The 13,718-nt window shown below is 36.2% G+C and overlaps 1 protein-coding gene across 1 annotated transcript in view; it reads left to right on the top strand.

The window, feature by feature from the left end:
- LMTK2 (lemur tyrosine kinase 2) overlaps positions 1 to 12,284 on the top strand; it is a gene marked incomplete at its 5' end in the record, with an annotated part of 44,380 nt that extends 32,096 nt beyond the window's left edge. Inside the window, 5 exon segments of the mRNA XM_009286542.2 lie at positions 1,448 to 1,597; positions 1,855 to 4,771; positions 6,304 to 6,463; positions 6,843 to 7,067; positions 8,211 to 12,284. Coding sequence (XP_009284817.1) covers positions 1,448 to 1,597; positions 1,855 to 4,771; positions 6,304 to 6,463; positions 6,843 to 7,067; positions 8,211 to 8,239 — 3,481 coding nt within the window.
- Positions 12,285 to 13,718: the final 1,434 nt, after the last annotated feature.

Raw genomic sequence — 13,718 nt, forward strand, 5'->3', positions numbered from 1 at the left:
CAAAGGAGTAAATAATATTTCTAGTTAAATTGAATATTGGTCTGATGCACTGCTTTTTTATTTCATCAGATGTACAGTAGGTTAATCTCTACAAACCTGAAACTATATCTTGCTTTGAAAAGATGCTTAGAAATCTGTTGAGAGAACAGTTAGATTAAGAAAAAATGTTTAGCAGAAGAATAGGTGTTTATACTAACAAAAGTAATTACTGTATGTTTGCCAAATGCCTTCAAATGTTTATAAAGGAAGGAAACGGTAAATGATTCTTCCAGTAATATAATAGCCGTGGGTGACATAAAAAGTTGGTCCTACTAGAGCCCGATTAAGTTCCATTGGTAGAACAGAAGCATTTTAATTTCTTGCTGCAGCATTTGAGGGCTGCAATTAACTGTTTGTCTCTGCTACCAAAGAGCTTATAGACAAAGGCTAGTGAAAATCTTGAAGATGAACTTTTTTGACATCACCAAGTTCTACTTCAATTCTCAAGTCCTAAGAAATTAGGATAATGGAAATTGGGGCTTAGGCTAACATTTCTGAAAACATTGTAGTTAAATTCCTGCTTTTATATTCCAAGGATATTAAATAGTAAACTAGCTTTTATTTGCTAATTTAAAGGAGGTAGGGTTGCAGAAAGCAAGTGGGATAGATAGAAATTATCTAAATGCTGATTTCCTTGCATCTTTCAAGCAGGCTTCCTCAGATCATACTGTTCATCTAAACTACAAACAGCCAGGGTCTTAAGGTTTCCAACTTGAATTTCAGTGCCTTTTTTATACAGAGCTGCTGCTTTTCATACAGAGCTGCTTTGAACGGGTTTAGACTAGATGACTTCCAGAGACCCCTTCCAATCTAAATAATTCTACTGTAATACATGCAGAGTCAGTTACTTTGCATTTTGAGCAAGAAAAGGTTGCCCAAAGGTCAGCATCAAATCTAATCACTGAAAATGTGATTAGTGTTGTATAGAGTATGTATATAGCACTGAGCAAAAGAGGTGGCTTCTGACCACTGCAGCTTAAAAATAAATGTTAGGAAAACTGAAATGAAGATTAGTTTTCTAGCAGTTTGACCCATAACTGCAATTTCTGATGAAAGCTTTTCCTACTGTTGAACTAACCATAAGGTTTATTCATCTTGCTTCTCTAAATGGGCATTTTCTACTTTTTTAATATGTGAGGGTTTCTTCCATAGTTGAATCATTTGAGGCCTCTTGTATTTTGTTGCCTTCGTTGGTGTTGCCTTCATTGTCATTGCCTTCAAGCAACTTTATTATTGAGGCTTCTAGCATTCTGTGAAATAAAATGAGTTAGCAGGTTCTGAATTAGAGCTGATGGGAGTGTGATATTTGTTTTTCTTGCCAGTTACGCTTTGCATAATCCTTACTTCTTCAGAAAAGCAACTTTAAAATAGTTCTTAGAATGCACAGTCATTTGCTGCTCTTTTTCAGGTCCTTGGGTGTCACGTTATGGGAGCTGTTTGAGAATGCTGCTCAGCCTTACTCAGACTTTTCTGACAGGGAAGTCCTAACCCATGTCATAAAGGAGAAGCAGGTTAAACTCTTCAAGCCACGTCTGGAGCAGCCATACTCTGATAGATGGTAAACTTTAAATGTTTTTATTTATTCTTAAAGCTGCTGCAGGAGTTTCTCAAATTACTCAGTTCTCTTAAATATATTGAAATTGCTGCATGGAATCATGCTCCTGGCGAAGAAACCCTACATAAAAGTGAAAGGAGTTGCTATAGATGGAAATTCCTGCCAGTCGTATTGTTACTCCTTACTTTGTTAGTTATCTGAATTTTATAAATTCCTTTTCAGTGTGAAACCTATTGAAACATATTTTTTTATTTGTGTAGGTATGAAGTTCTGCAGTTCTGTTGGCTACCTCCAGAAAAGAGACCAACAGCAGAAGAAGTGCATAGACTTTTAACTTACCTTCGCATGCAAAGCCAAAGGGACTCAGAGATTGATTTTGAACAGCAGTGGAATGCTCTTAAACCAAACACCTCAAATAGAGAAACAAATAATTCTGCATTTCCAATCTTAGATCACTTCACAGGAGATAGACTTGGCCATGAGATGGAGGAAGTTCTTACTGTAACTGAAACAAGCCAGGGTCTCAGCTTTGAATATATCTGGGAGGCAGCTAAACATGATCATTTTGATGAGTGTGGTCACGTGAATCCTGATGAAGCAATGACGTACACAAGTATCTTCTTTCCAGTGGAGGTTTTTGAAAGGTCACTTTCAGAGCAAGGGTTGGGAGTACAGGATGGAAGTGGTCAAGAAGCATCACTTGCTGTCCCTGGGGTGTTACCTGTGTTTGATGCACACAAGCTTTCTGTTGGAAATGACTACTATATCCAGTTAGAGGAAAAAGGAAGTGGCTGCAACATGAATTTTGATAACCAATCAGTTGTACTAACTACAGAAGTTGATCATCAAGAAGCTGTACAAGAAAAAAGTTCTCATTTCACAGTTCTCAGGGATCTTGATGTTGAAGAATCTAGCACTGACGGGGACTTCTTCCACTACAATACAGATCCTAAAGAGGAATTTTTGCCTGCTGCTAGTAGTCCAGAAAGTCCTTTCCAGAATATCTTTAATGACATTGACAGATCAGAAGAATTGACAAACAGAAAAATACTTGGTTTTGCTGAAACAAATGATATTCCTAAAGACTTTAAACCAGCTGTTTTAAACTCAAGCATAGATGCTAGAAAGGCAGTAGGCTTTTCTGAGAAGGAGCATTCTAGTCATGCTTCTGAAAACGAAACAGTTTCCTTATGTGAAAATATCTCTAACCAATCTGACTTGGTAACTTTAGAAGAACTTTCTGATAACTTCTTATTTCTTCAAGAGAAAAACTTATTAACAGGGTTATTGTCCAACAAAACCAGCAGTGATTTTGGGCAAAAACCAGAAGATGTTCTAAAAAGTATATTAGAAACCTCAAATAGAAACTCTGTAGAGCCTGAGCCTGTGTTGGCTGAAAATGCACAGGTCTTTTCTTTAATACATGAAAGTCTTAGAACAGTGAAAGATGAAAATTTTAACCCAGTGACAATGAATAAAGATCTGAATTCTCAGTCTCAGACTACTGTAGAGATGCAGGCATCCTCTAGTCTGTCTGCAGCACATAAGTCATGTGATAAATGTGCAAAACCTCCTTATTCAAAGGAAGAGGGAAAACTTTTAAATCTGGAAGTCGACGAAGTCGTATCCTGTACCACTGATATTCTCTGTCGAGAAGAGCTATCCAATAATGCCAAAAATAATAATGTTGGAAATAATCCATATTACAGTGTTGCTGTTGAAACAGATGAGTGTGATGCACAAATAAAACAGGGAATGCTTTTCAAGTCTGATGAAATAGCTTTTAGTAGAGAAAAATGTAGTGATCAGGAAGATATGAAAAGAAGCTTGCAAGATAGGTCTCCCGTATTAAAAAGAGATGAATGTTTATTGGAGGAAAGACAAGAAACATCAAATCATTTTGAGAACTGTAAGGATGTTCCAGAAGAGGTGACCTTAATTTCTGTTGCTACTTCAGATTGTACAAGTCAGGATAGTCTTTTGGAAGACAGCCCATCTCCTATAGAAACTGTAGAACAAACGTTAGAGATACCTGATTCTTTGGATTCTTTAGATGTAAATGAGGCTTTAGAATCTTTACAGGCTCAAAGTCCTCAGAAACTTTTGCCACCTGATAAACCTGCTGACAGTGGCTATGAAACAGAAAACCTGGAATCTCCAGAATGGACTTCCCATATCACTGTTGAGGATGCTTCTAGTGTAGATACTGCTCTCTGCGTTGTCAGTGAGAGCAATGTCAGTGCTTTACCTTCTAATCCAGTCATAATTGTTTCAGAAGCAGCAGCTTGTTTAGATGCAGTGAACAGCAATTTTGAAATAACCCCAAAGGTTTTTCTGGGTGGAAATCAAAACTCGTATAGAGACTCTGCTTATTTCTCTGATAATGATTCTGAACCAGATAAAAAAGCAGAAGAGACTGTAAATCTGTCAAGAGAGACTATTAGTGTTGTTTCTTCAAATAGAGGAGAGAATAATACCGAAGAGGATTACAGTTTTGAAGAGAGACAGCAACAGTGTGATGTAAGGAATTACCAGGATACCAATAATCAAAATGCAAAACTAGAACTAAATCACAACTTAGAGATGCAAGAGATGGATGTAAGGATGCAGGGGTGTCCTGATGAGTGGGCTGAGGCAACTCTGAATTCCCTAGAAATATCGATAGGAAGTAACCTAAGGGATGAAATAAAACTCTCTGAGACTTCCCATAAAACTGTCTCTTGTGTTGGCACTAATACTTCAGAACTTCTTTCACACAGAGACTTAAAGTCTGTGCATAACATACACGATCCTTTAGATTTGAGTAACAGTGAGAAGTCCTTCTATCACATTGAAGGACAAAAACTGAAAGAGCCAGATATCGAAGGAAAATACCTTGGCAAACTCGATGTTTCTGGAATGCTTGATTTAGAAGATGGTGATGCAGATGAGGAAGATGAAAACAGTGATTCTGAGGATGACATGAGGACTTTTCATATGCATAGTCTGAGTTCTGACAGTGAAGATGAAACTGTTCATCAAGTACCTGAGATACTTACTGACAAGGATGACGGTAAACATCTGAGAAGTTTGTTGAAACTTCCAAAACCTCTTAATGAAAGGCAACATGAGCATTGGAAAAATGAGAAAAAGGCTGTAACGTTCTTTGATGATGTGACGGTCTATTTGTTTGATCAGGTATCTTTTTTTCAATTACTAAGTAAAGTTTTTGTTGGTTTGGGTTTTTTTATACAAGATGTGGTAGAATAGCTTAATATTTGTGGACACATTGTTACAAGATCACTTTTGTTGTCTTGGCAGGGTTAGATCTTGTTTGTGATGTGGGTCATTTTTTCTTTATATAAAGAAAAAAACCTTTTTTTCTTGACTAGGTGCAGTTGTGTGCTGCTGGTAGAATAGCAGCACTAATCTGAAGTGAAGGAGGGTTTTGCTTTGGGCAGGGTTGGTTGCCAAATCCTGAATCTCCATTGCTTGTGGACCCTTGACTGCACATGCTGAATGAAACATGGTTTTTAGTGATGCCTTTATGATGTTTATAAGCTGTATTTAATTTGAATATGTGAGACAGCATCATTATGGACCAGACTCGATTAATTTATTTTACCAGAATGTTGTAACTTTGTAGAAGCACTTTATCTGTTTAATGAGTTTGAGGACTTTGAGTTTAAGTTCAAATGCCTTTATAAAAGAAAAGAAGGAAAAAACCCCACCCAAACAGCAAACCACCACCACCCCCAAACCAAACCACCACCTAACGCTGAAACTTGTGTTAGTTAGCATTAAGGTCAATTTACCTTAAACCATAATCAAAGATGAGAACAATATTTAGATGGTAACGCTACTTTTTATTAACCCAACGTGATTTAAGTTCAGTGGAATACTGATCTACTTATAAAATTCAAGGTCACCTTTGTTTCCCTATGTGCTTTATCACTTTTTAACTTCTGTAACTTGATACAGAGGGGACTGTATTTTAACATTATGGCAACTAAACTAGTACAGTGAGTTTAAAAGAACAGTCATGTTGTCAAGCTTTGGAAATGTTGCTTATGATGACGCACATAAATATTAGAGATAATTGTGTTTTGGAATAGAGAACATAGGTGATATATTTGTGTTTAGGCAGTCTGTAGAATAGTAATCCTTTTGTCAGAGGGGAAAGAAAAATATAAGCTGTGTTTAAACTGCTCTTAGTTGTTGAACTCTTTATCAGTTACTGTCATAATAAGTAAAATGTTGGCTACTTCAAATACCGGTCATACAAAGTCTGTCTCTTTATCCTGAAGCATGATTAAAAGGTTAAAAAAAAAAAAAAGTTGGGAGATAGGATAAGGCTTTACTAAATAGAAAAGAAAACCCTACCTGTCAGGCTGATAAGGGGACTGTTTTCAATTGGAAGATGTTTTAGTGTTGTTCCAGAAATACGAAACCTTTTTCTATCATAAATAATATTTAAATAGACCTTTCCTGCGTGCATTTTGGCATAGATTTGATACAACTTTCTTTACAAATAGGAGTACGTGCATATGCTTAATCTACAGCTCAAAGTTTTGTTGTGTGGTAATAACTTAAGAGTTTACAGACTGTTTAATTCCATAGTAGATTTGATGACAGGGGTGGGTGAGTATATTTTTTTTAATGCTTGCATCTGTAGGCATAGATACATTGTGTGTACAAGGGAATTAAATAAGTTATTTTGTTTGCCTTAGGAAATGCCAACTAAGGAGCTGGGAAACCGTGCAGCAGACTTGAATGGCGAAGGCTCTCGCAGCACTCCTGTTCCATCTTCGAGTTTTAGTTACTTAAACAGATTTGCAAATTCAGAAAGCTCAACAGATGAAGAAGGTACTTGAATATATTTATACACAGCAGGGGCTGAGACTGTTTTATGTGTAGTTTTTAATGAAATGTCATTTAAATGATATGTGATTTGTAAATTCACCGTACCATACCAGCTTCAGTTTTGCATCCTAAGCATACACTTCAGCTAGGTTCAGGTACTAGTGTTACTGATTATCAAAGCTTGTGATGTAATACTGGTTGTTTATATATTGATGTGGCTAGGGTATCCTGAGAGGCAACCAAACTATGGACAACAAATCTTTGACTCCCAGGGCTAAAAGAGAAAAGCTAAAATTTTTGTTTTGGGTTAATGCAGTCTTCCAGGGGCTTGCTTTTAAAACTGTATATGACTTTACATTACTGTAAATTGCTTCTTTTTTTCTCCCCCCCCTCCCCCCCCCCCCCCACTTCTCTTCTCCAGAGCCATCCTTTATATCGAAGGCAGCTAATAGTCTTATTAATTCTAAACCACCTCTTCAGTCATCAAAGTACTTCTCTCCACCTCCACCTTCCCGGACTCTCGATCAGAACTGGTCACATTCATCCCCTTATTCCAGATTCTCTATCTCTCCTGCAAACATGGCAAGCTTTTCTCTTACACATCTTACAGATTCAGATATAGAGCAAGGAGGTAAGTGATTTAGTTATAATCATTATTTTAAAACTACAAATGAAAAACTTCATGAAAAGAAATAAGTAATAGATATGACAAATCTGTTCTATTTTAAATACTTAATTTAGAAATGCATTTTTAACACTATAAAAGTTATGTCTGGTCTTGTATTTCAGTTAAGACATAGCTTTCCGTTTAGATTGAGATTATTTGCATCCAAGTGGCTACAAACTTGTGGTTGGATATTTTACAGAACATTTCCAGGAAAAGCTCACAATTTTTCTGTTCAAAACACTAGTGCTATATTTATATAAATGAAATCTATGCAGTCCTTAAGCACTTCTGTATAGATGCCACACTATGGTGGCAGTTGAATAGTTCTCATTATTGCACACTGTCATAACACAATTTTATTTTCCTTGCACAAGGTGAGGATGCTAGGAACATAATGTTTCTGCCATTGTTGTCTAAGCTTATTTTACAGTTCAGTTTCTTTTCATGTTGCTTTTTAGAAAGTGTGTTCTTGACATTCTCTCAAGAACTGCAGCATGTTTTCTAGAGCTGTGAGTAGGATAGTTTCTGTTAGGAGAGCCAAACAATCTGTTCATAGCAATATTGAGTACTAGCAGTATTTATTAACAGAAGCTTTCTTGTCTGTAACAAAAAGCTTTTTTTAAGCTTTGATATATTTTTGAGGGTTAAGAGAAGCAAAAATAAGCAGACCTGAATCAATTCAGCATATTATTAATCTGGATAAAATGTTGCATTATTAAAACTAAATATTACTGATAGCTGAGCCTTGCTAAGGGTCAATGTCTATAAAAATGTAATTGGTGTTTATAGAGAGTTGTATTTTTCTTGTATTGTGCTTATTGATTAATAATGTTTGCTGCTTAGTAACTTACAGATAAGAGAGATTACTTTGGAGATCCTACATCACCTTACGTGTCCTAAGAAGTGACATTGAACTGTGTGATTTAAGCAGATGTCTATCTATAAATGTACCAAATGTTTACAGTAGTTGAAAGCTCTAGGGAAAGATTAACCAAAACTTGGAAGTGCGAAACAGCAGAATGCCAAGTTCTAGGAAGAGTCTTACAAAGAAGTGAGGGTTGTGCAGAAGAATCTCACTGTACCTTATGACCTTTCCTCTACTAATAGGAAGCAGTGAAGATGGAGAAAAAGATTAAATGAATTAAAACTTCCTCGGACTACATACATCAAACACACAGACTTTGTCAGAAACTTCTTTATCTAAACTCTGGATCCTCCTGGAGTAACACAGGTAATCAAGAAGTACTAAGAAATGAAAGTAAACACTGAAAGCAATGTTAAATCAGGACATTAATTTGAATGTGTATTTAACTTTGTAATGTATTTTTAAATCAGTGCAATTTTGCTTTTCATTGAAAGATGATTCTGCCGCTGTTTTCAAGTACTTGAAGTATTTTTCAGATAACTTAAGAAACAAGTAAAGGAATTACACTACAGTCTGGTTTATGTATGAGATTGTATAATATTCTTTTTATATTTTTCCATGTAGTTCATTATCTATTTGAACATACACCTGTTGTAGAATTGTGTATAACTGTCCTGTGCAACAGGTGGCTGTGTTGCTGAAACTGTATGAATGATAGTTGATCAGTAGTGAGCCATATTTATTTAAAAGATATCACTACATATTACTTTGCTTATTACAATTGCATTTGCTTATTACAATTGCACTATGGATTATTCTTCCTTTATTTCCTGACAATGTACAGAATCAAAATCTTAAATCTTTCAAGGAAAATAAGACAAGTTGAATTGGCCCAGTTACCCAGTTTAATTTGTCCTTTTTGTAGCCTTTGCTATGCACGGTACTTGTAAAACGTACATAACTTCTGAGTGTTATGTTAGACTTGCTGAAATCTTACATTCAGTACCATTTCTAAATGATAATGATTATAGATTGATTGTTAGTGTTCATGTTTTATAGGAAACTGGAAAAGAATATATGATATACTGTGGAATTTTTAGGTGAAAGAGATAATGTCTCTTAATTCCTGAATATGATCCTACTGACTGCTTAAACTGTAATAGCATCTGACTATATCATAATTAAGGGCCTTCCAGTTTTTACTACAATTATTTCTGCCTTGGAGAGAGAAGAGGAAAAATTGGCTGTACAAAACTGTGGAATTTATGAATCTTATAAAAAGACTAATTTCTATAGACTGGATTTGGGCACACTTGGCCCTTCAGTTGTACGTTCTGTGAATTTTGAAGCTCACTCTTCTGCTGACTGCAGATTCGGGCTGCCATTGAGGCCTGTGGTAAATCTACCTCTCAGTGATGTTATGACAATTAAGAATTAGATTAATGGTTAACGCCCAATTTTGCACCCTTTATAAGGCCAGACCTATTTTAAGACGTCTGCAAGGCTCCATGGTACATCTTGAAGTGCATACTGACCCAAAGATGCAGTATACTAAGTTTGCTCTGAAGCTGTCTGTAGGGAAGGGAATACAATGTTGTTTTTTTTAACCTTCATACTCTACCATGCATTTAGCTAGTTTAATCCTTTAAACTGCTTGGAAAAAAAAAATCCTTAATTATTACTCCAAAGTGAGTTCAGTTGAGAAACAAATCCCTGACCTCTTGGAATGCATTATGCAACTGCGGATCTGTAGGAAACACTGATAGGAACAGTTTGCCTGGCTTTGTATTTTGTATTTTAGTGTACTAAAATACAAATGTACTAAAATACGAAGTACTTTGTATTTTAGTGGGAATTTTGGCAGGGCTTCAGTATAATGGTGGTCCAAGTGCTCTGTGTTCAGATCCAGTCACCAGAGAATTTTCATCACGTGAAGTATGGGAGGACTAGATATTTTCAGATGTGTAAAGTTTGGTTTTGTATACCTCTATATGCATTTTGATTTTTTAAGTATGTTTTACAATGACAGGAATATGTTAATTGCTTTTTTCCAGCACTATTTAGCCCTTAACCAGAATGGTTACCATACTGATCAAAAGGGAATGATTTAGTTATAATGTTATTTAAAGTTGCCAACGTATTGTTGAGATAACTTTTTCTGATGAGGCACTCAGGTTCAGAGATAGTCAGAACTGTTCTTCAGTATGAAATAAGGAACTGAATTTTTCATGGACTTTTCCCAAAACATGAGCTAAGAGGCAAACCCAAGTAGTTCTTAATACAGGCTTTTACAGTATATACTATAGAGGGTTTAAGGAAGCTGTGCGCTACTCTCAATATTTTTAAATATAGGTAATAGACTTGTGCACAAATTATTGCTTAGAAATTCCATAATTCCAACATTAAACTTCCTGATACAGCTAAATTAAGGTATCTCATCTGTCTTCTGTAATTCTCACCATACTTTAAGTATGGAAGACGAAAACTAAGACTGAAACTCCATAATGGTCTGCAAAGAATGTGTGGGCTTATCTGCCTTGCGTGGTGAAAAATCTATTGTATCAGACCTGGAGTTCAGCTTTACTTTTGAATCATTTGATTTAAAATATAGTCCAAGCTTAAATAAAAGCTTATACTCCAGAATGTTACAATTTGGTTGTGCATTTTGTTCCTTATAATTCTGGAAAATCAGATGTTTATCTTGCACATCAGGAATTTCCTTTGCTTGATGGAAATCTAAGATTTTTATTCTTTACCTGGGTTTAAAGAAAATCTTACATAGGAAGCGAAAGTTTACTCCTTTGTCCAAATGGACTCATTGCTAATGAATTGCCAAAGGAGTCTTTTTTCCAAAACGAGCTGGGATGTGTATGATATTAAGCAAGGTAATGTCCTTTTTAGCTGTACAATGAAGAGGAAGAAATATTTATAGTTGACTCATCTCACTTAAACAATGAATTTTAATTTCAGTAATCTAGTAGGCTGGATTGCAATAATATAAAAGGTCTTTTTTGGAAAAATTTGTAGTTAAAAATCTGATCAACTACTAGCAATATTTAAATATCTGCCTAGCAGTCAGTGGCACAATGAAGACGAATCAGTAATTCCAACATGTAACATTATAATAAGGGGATTTGTTACAAATCAGTCATTAAACTATATGTAATTTCTTGCACTAGCTACTTAAGCATGGTTTCTGTTTTAGAAGTACATGTATCTATTTTCAATGGTTTATTATGAGACTGGTTACATTTTAATTCCTTCTCTAGTAGAATACCTTGATTATTTGAATACTGAAGGCATTGTCTCAATTTGGCTACTAAAGTTATTTAAAAGATCTGATTTTTCCCACCTAAGGATGTTTGTTTAAAAATGAGGATCTGTAGTGAGAAGCCAACAGAGCGAGAAGGATGTCCAGTTTTAATGGAAACACCTGTACTATTCCAAATCCCCAAGCTGCAGATATGTTTTGTGTATAACTGCATTTATGGAAACTGCCATTTTCATGGAAATGAGCGGATTAAACATTTTTTCATATCCTTGTTGATGCACTAATGAAAGCCATTTAAGCCTCATTCTTTTTATCAGTATTTTTAGCAGATTTTTATGTAGTACTCAATCTTTTTCATGAGGAGGCTGGTTGGTAGAAAGACTTTTTTTTTTTATGATTAAGCACTATGCTATAATGTCAGCATTGTCAGGTGTTAGTGACATGGCTATTTATGTTGGAGTTGGTGAAAGGTGGCATCCAAGTATATTAGCCTTATAAGAAATAGCCTTAAATAAGAATGGAGTGTACAAAATTACTTCAGCTTTAAGTCATACAGAAATATCCTTGTATGTTAATGGTTTTGGTACAAGACTGGAAAAAATCTAGAGGAGAGTCAAACCACATATAAACTTATTGAAAATAAGTATTTGTAATACCAGCAGCCTGTTTTTCAGAAACTTGAATATGACTTACAGTTAGTTTTGTTTATGAAATTGTTTGAACTTGCACAGATGTAGGTGTAACTTAAATGATAAATGGTACTGGTGTGTGTGTATATATAATGTTTAATTCTATTTGTAAATGAAAAACTATGTAAAAAAATAATAGGTATGAGGTTTTCCTATTGTAATTTAATACAGGTATGAGGTTTATGGCAATATATCATAGTTAATGAAATTTCAGGTCAAAATGTCTTTAAATTGTGTACATTTTTAAATTGTAATTTCTACTGTATATTGATTATCATGCATAGTGTGGTTCAAGAAACTGCTTGTTTTTTAAAAATATTTAATATTAAAAATAAAATACAGTTATATATTTATAATCTCTTTGTCTGTTTGTTCATTCTTAAACAGATGCCAGCAATGGATCAGGTCCACAGTATAGTTCTACTGTAAGTTATATTTGTTAGTCTCCAGAGGTTGAGAAAGTACCAAAAGCTCAAAGCTACAGTCCCAGCAGATGAGTCTACACTAAATAGCGTAGTTGCCTTTAATTTCTTCTAATATCACCCTTGTGTGAACTGCAGGTAACGTGTGTATGCAGTCAATAGAGAAGCAATACTTAAAATACAAACAGTGTAATTCTAAAAACTGAATATTGTTTTTAATCCTAGAATTAAGCATCTGTAGGAAGAATGAAGGTTTCAAAATTTTTTAAGTACCCTTCAGAAAACAAGTTAATGATATGTTTTCTCAGTATTTATTGAATTTATTTCTAGAAGATGATTTTATTGTTTGTTTTAATCTAAGTGCATGTGCTGAATGGACCTAAGATCACCAGGTAAATGCAGTACTTGTGTGTATTGGTAGCTTCTTTCATGTGAGATTGAGACTGTTTCAGCCTGGGCACTCTGAGGGCAGGAGGAGAGTGCTGTTTTTTCCTCTTAACCTGTTAACCGTTAGGGTTGTGATGACACATCACAGCAATGTCAGTAGTTAATGGAGGCTGTTGTGGAAGCCCCCACATTGTATGGCAGCTGTTGAGACCTGGGAATGAGAAACTGATATCAAGATGACTTAACTTCATTAGGTAAAATACAACTACTGGGCTGAAATTTGACCAAGACAGTGGTTGTTATTGAGAACAGACGTAAAAGATCCCATGGCACTAAATTGGTCATCTTATATAGAACCTATTATCAAAGAATTTGAGCACTTGTGATCTTTATCATCAATCAGCAGCCTTCTTGCAAGGGATGGAAGTGCTTTGTCTGTGGGCCTTTTTCACACAGGTGATATGATAACTTGCATGGCCCTTGGCAGAGCAGAGTTGAGACAGACTTTTTTCTCCTCCACCTGAGGACACTCCACCTGCTGAAGTAAGTACTAGACTGACCCCTCCTGTAGTGACATTGACCTGCCTGGCTTAGCTTCCATTAGTCTAGTGGCAGCACCTCAATACACACACTGCTGCAGTGCTGGCTGAGAGTGCTACCTCCCCCCTGCCATTTTGTTGTCACTTGGAGCCCTGTGACCATCCAAAACCCAGGAGCCTTGTGCTGGCTGCTGTCTCTGGGCTCAGTCCCCCTCCCTGGGGTAGAAAGGGTAATGGCAATAGCTGGGAGTCGTGTGCCCCTGCGTGACTCTCTTGCCTGGACCTGCTGCTTCCCCTCCATACACGCGTGCCGCGTTACGGGGGCGCCCCTTCCCTGTGAGGACTGTTACTTTGCCGGCTGGCAGCTGAGGCGTGGAACACCCGCCTGCGCGGTGCTGGGCCGGGCCCGCCCCCGCTGCTAAAGTGACGTGTCGCGGCGTGC

This window comes from Aptenodytes forsteri, unplaced genomic scaffold (genome assembly GCF_000699145.1).
Source record: "Aptenodytes forsteri isolate BGI_AS27 unplaced genomic scaffold, ASM69914v1 Scaffold55, whole genome shotgun sequence".
Taxonomy (NCBI): domain Eukaryota; kingdom Metazoa; phylum Chordata; class Aves; order Sphenisciformes; family Spheniscidae; genus Aptenodytes; species Aptenodytes forsteri.